Raw genomic sequence first — 3,366 nt, 5'->3', positions numbered from 1 at the left:
GATTTAGGATGTAGTAAATGCCTAAATCAAAAAAAAAACCAGTTGGTTTCAAGAAATAGAAGAAGGCTAAAACGAGCAGGAATCAGAATGGAAATGATGAATGAAAGAGACAAATTCAGAATCAAAATTATGAACATAAAACTTGAAGTAAAGGGAAGGAAGAAAACAGAGAAAATATGTACATATCAAAGGAAACAAGAACACAGTCAATGAATGAAACGATTTTGGGAAGAGAAAGCTATGTCTGCATTTGGAAATTGGTGAAGTAAAAAATATAAAGACATCGTGTCGTTCTGCCACATCTGTCTGTAGTGTGCATTTTGGGGTGCGTGTACGATACAAGGCATTTAGGTATGGTGAGGTTACTTAGCCATTAGTGTTCACAATGGCTGGCATAAAGGAAACATGACAAGTATTACATTAGAAAGCAACAGCGATAGCTTTCCGACCGCATAAATTCTACTAGGCAGAGTCAGAAGCAGACACAGTGGCCTGTGCCAGATACGAGGGTTGGAAGTAGCTGAAATGTGAGTCGTGGGACAGAGAGAAAGAGAGAGAGAGAGAGAACACACAGACAGCACCATAAAGCATTCCCCATCTCTTTCTGCACGGAATGAACCACACTGCTGCCTTCTTAAGGGCACCCCAGTATAATATGTTGTTTGGGAAGTGGGTGGTAGTTATCATCATTGCAATGACCTCCCCTTATATCCACTCCTGCAAGATTGTGAAATCTACAGCCACTGAGGAGATTTATGTGAGATGTTCCTATCAACTTTGTGTAATATTCATATTGCACACTTCTGCAGACAAAACAGATTTTCGACCTTAGCTTAGGAAAGAAAAGAATCATCACAGATCATTAAGGTTCAAAGAACTTGTCTTGAACACTGTTAGGGATCCGTGATCCCACAAACATAGATTCTAGTATCTGACGCCCAGGTCGATAGCGGACAGGAGTCGATTGTCGAGCGCTGCAGTAGGCAGTGAGACTAGTGCTGAGTGCGCAGTAGTATGGTAGAGTGTCGAGTGAGAAGTAGAGTGGGAAAGACGGCCAAGAATGGTGGTCTAGTGAGTTGTAAACGGTAAAATTCACTGGAGTATGACGAGTGAGCACGTCCCCCTGATCGTCGTGGGGTTGACTCTCACTAATGCCGATTCGCGAGTGATATGAAACAGAAAGTGACAAGTGCCAAATTACGTGTTTCATGTCAACCGCGTCAGCCAGCAACAACCATGGATTGCAGTGAGGATTGTTGTGAATGTTAACCATCAGCATTGCCTGTGACAAAGTGCTGAAAATCAGCAATCAATAAAAAGAGATAACCACAATTAGACGTGTAAGGCAAAGGTAGCAACAGCCTCAGAATTTGTGTGTTAGTAGGAAATATATATCAGTTGTACATCGCAACCTTTGTGATACTTAATAATAGACAAACTTTCAATCATTAGCTATTCCGTCTCAGAACAGCCGCATTCGGTTGAAATACTCCCGAAACCACAGCAGAACAACGCAGAACAACCAATAGCCTTTCATCCAGTAAGCACACGGTCATATATCATAATAATTAACTGTTTTGTGGCTTTGGTAAATTACCCAAAATCCAGTAAAGGAATTAATCGGGGGTGTTTCAACACGAATGCTTAAAAATTCTTTTGTAGTTAACCTATTTTCAGATTATGAAGAGTTCTTTGTTACAGCTTGTATTTTTGTTCCAGGTGGCACTGAACTTGATGGCTGTAGTGATGTTGTGAAGGCACAAAGTCGGAAGTTGTTAAACCTTCAGAAACAAGATTTTCAAAAGTACTTCTTCTCAGATACCAATATTTCGCCCCAGTTTGTGTCGGATACACAGATGTCTCAGTTGTTGTCACATAATTTGAGTGTAGTGACTGAATCTAGAAAACAGTTTCTTTTGCTTCCCTGTACCCCAAGCATTATGTGCAATACAGGACTCCTAACAAGACAAACACACAGAGCACAGCCCTCTGTCTTCTCTTGCCGTTTCTGCAGTTTGGGAGCACAGTCCGGAAGTCTGACTCATGTTGACCGGACCGGCAGGGTGAAAATGGTCGACGTGGGTTCGAAGCTGGTGACAGAACGGACTGCTGCAGCACGAGCAAAGGTTTTTGTGGGACCCGAACTGATGAAACTCGTACGAGAAAATGGCCTGAAGAAAGGTGACGTACTTAGCATTGCTAGCCTGGCGGGAATTGTGGGGTCCAAGCAGACGTCCAGCCTTATCCCTCTGTGTCATAACATATCTTTATCCTCTGTGGCTGTGGACATTGAACTGGACTCTGCTCTCAACTGTGTGATTGTAACTGGCACGGCAAAGTGTAGAGGGCAGACGGGTGTGGAGATGGAAGCTCTCACTGCTGTATCGGTGTCTGCCTTAACAGTGTACGATATGTGCAAAGCTGTGAGTCATGACATTGTGATATCTGAAATAATGCTTGTGGCCAATAGTGGGGGAACTAGAGGAGACTTCCACCGGACATGAGCATCTGTGTGGGGCAGTGAAATAAGTTAAGTATACCTGGTGTGATGTAGGCAAATTTCAAAGTCTGTTCATAGTTATCATAAATTATATACACATCGAATTGGCCTGAATATGAGTTGCACCTTTAATTTCGAAAAAGAGAGAAACTTAATTAAAAATAATTTGCCAAGTTGCCCATTTATAAAAGCTTTTCAAAATGTGATTTACCCTTAACCAGTTTTTTTGTAGTACACTGTAGATAAATTACACACAAAAACAAAGGTTTCAGTTGCAGTTTTCATGTAAGACACTCTTAACTTCACTAACATTCATTGTTTTGTCACTGTCAGTATTTTTGTCACTCTCCTCCCAAAGTACAGTGGCGTCGCTACAATCCCGGGCATTGCATGTGCAGCATTTCTTGAACCGTACCTTTAAAAAGCACATCTGTTAGATGAATAACTGTGAGTTTGAAATTTGCAACGTAACTGTACCGAATTCCAAATCTCTCTCTCTCTCTCTGTGCCCTCCCCCAGCTGTGTGGTAGTGTTCTCTGTGTTGCTCTATTGTCTCAATTTTTGATGGTCCCATGCTGTGAAAGTTGAGGTGAAGTGTTCATTCTTAAATAAATAGTGTGTATCAGCTCTTTTCTCCTAGGATCAGGTTGTCATTGCTGTGTTCATTGATGTAAAATGACACTTTTTTAACAGTTCCTAAAAGGTGCACCACTTCATTGACACTTTTGCTCAAGTGTAGAGCATATTGGCCAGACTAATTTACATGTTTCAGCTTTACACTGTATGGTATCCTCTTTTGTAAAAGGCCTATTATCTTTCTTGTGTGTGACTTGTCCAGAGATTGAAAATGTTTTATTTTGTAAGTT

At 41.3% G+C, this 3,366-nt stretch overlaps 1 protein-coding gene across 1 annotated transcript; it reads left to right on the top strand.

Annotated features, from left to right (window-relative positions):
• Window positions 1–2,069: 2,069 nt before the first annotated feature.
• LOC124616665 (molybdenum cofactor biosynthesis protein 1-like) lies at window positions 2,070–2,504 on the top strand. The gene has a single exon (XM_047144995.1). The coding sequence runs from the start codon at window positions 2,070–2,072 to the stop codon at window positions 2,502–2,504; it is 435 nt and encodes a 144-aa protein (XP_047000951.1).
• Window positions 2,505–3,366: the final 862 nt, after the last annotated feature.

The sequence above is a fragment of the Schistocerca americana genome, chromosome 5, assembly GCF_021461395.2.
Source record: "Schistocerca americana isolate TAMUIC-IGC-003095 chromosome 5, iqSchAmer2.1, whole genome shotgun sequence".
In the NCBI taxonomy this organism is placed as follows: domain Eukaryota; kingdom Metazoa; phylum Arthropoda; class Insecta; order Orthoptera; family Acrididae; genus Schistocerca; species Schistocerca americana.
The sequence above is the reverse complement of the archived record's forward strand: the minus strand, read 5'-3'. Positions and strand labels throughout refer to the sequence as shown.

What these genes read in the sequence shown, in the direction of transcription:
- LOC124616665 (XM_047144995.1), top strand. Translation starts at nt 2,070, where the DNA reads ATGGTCGACGTGGGTTCGAAGCTGGTGACAGAACGGACTGCTGCAGCA.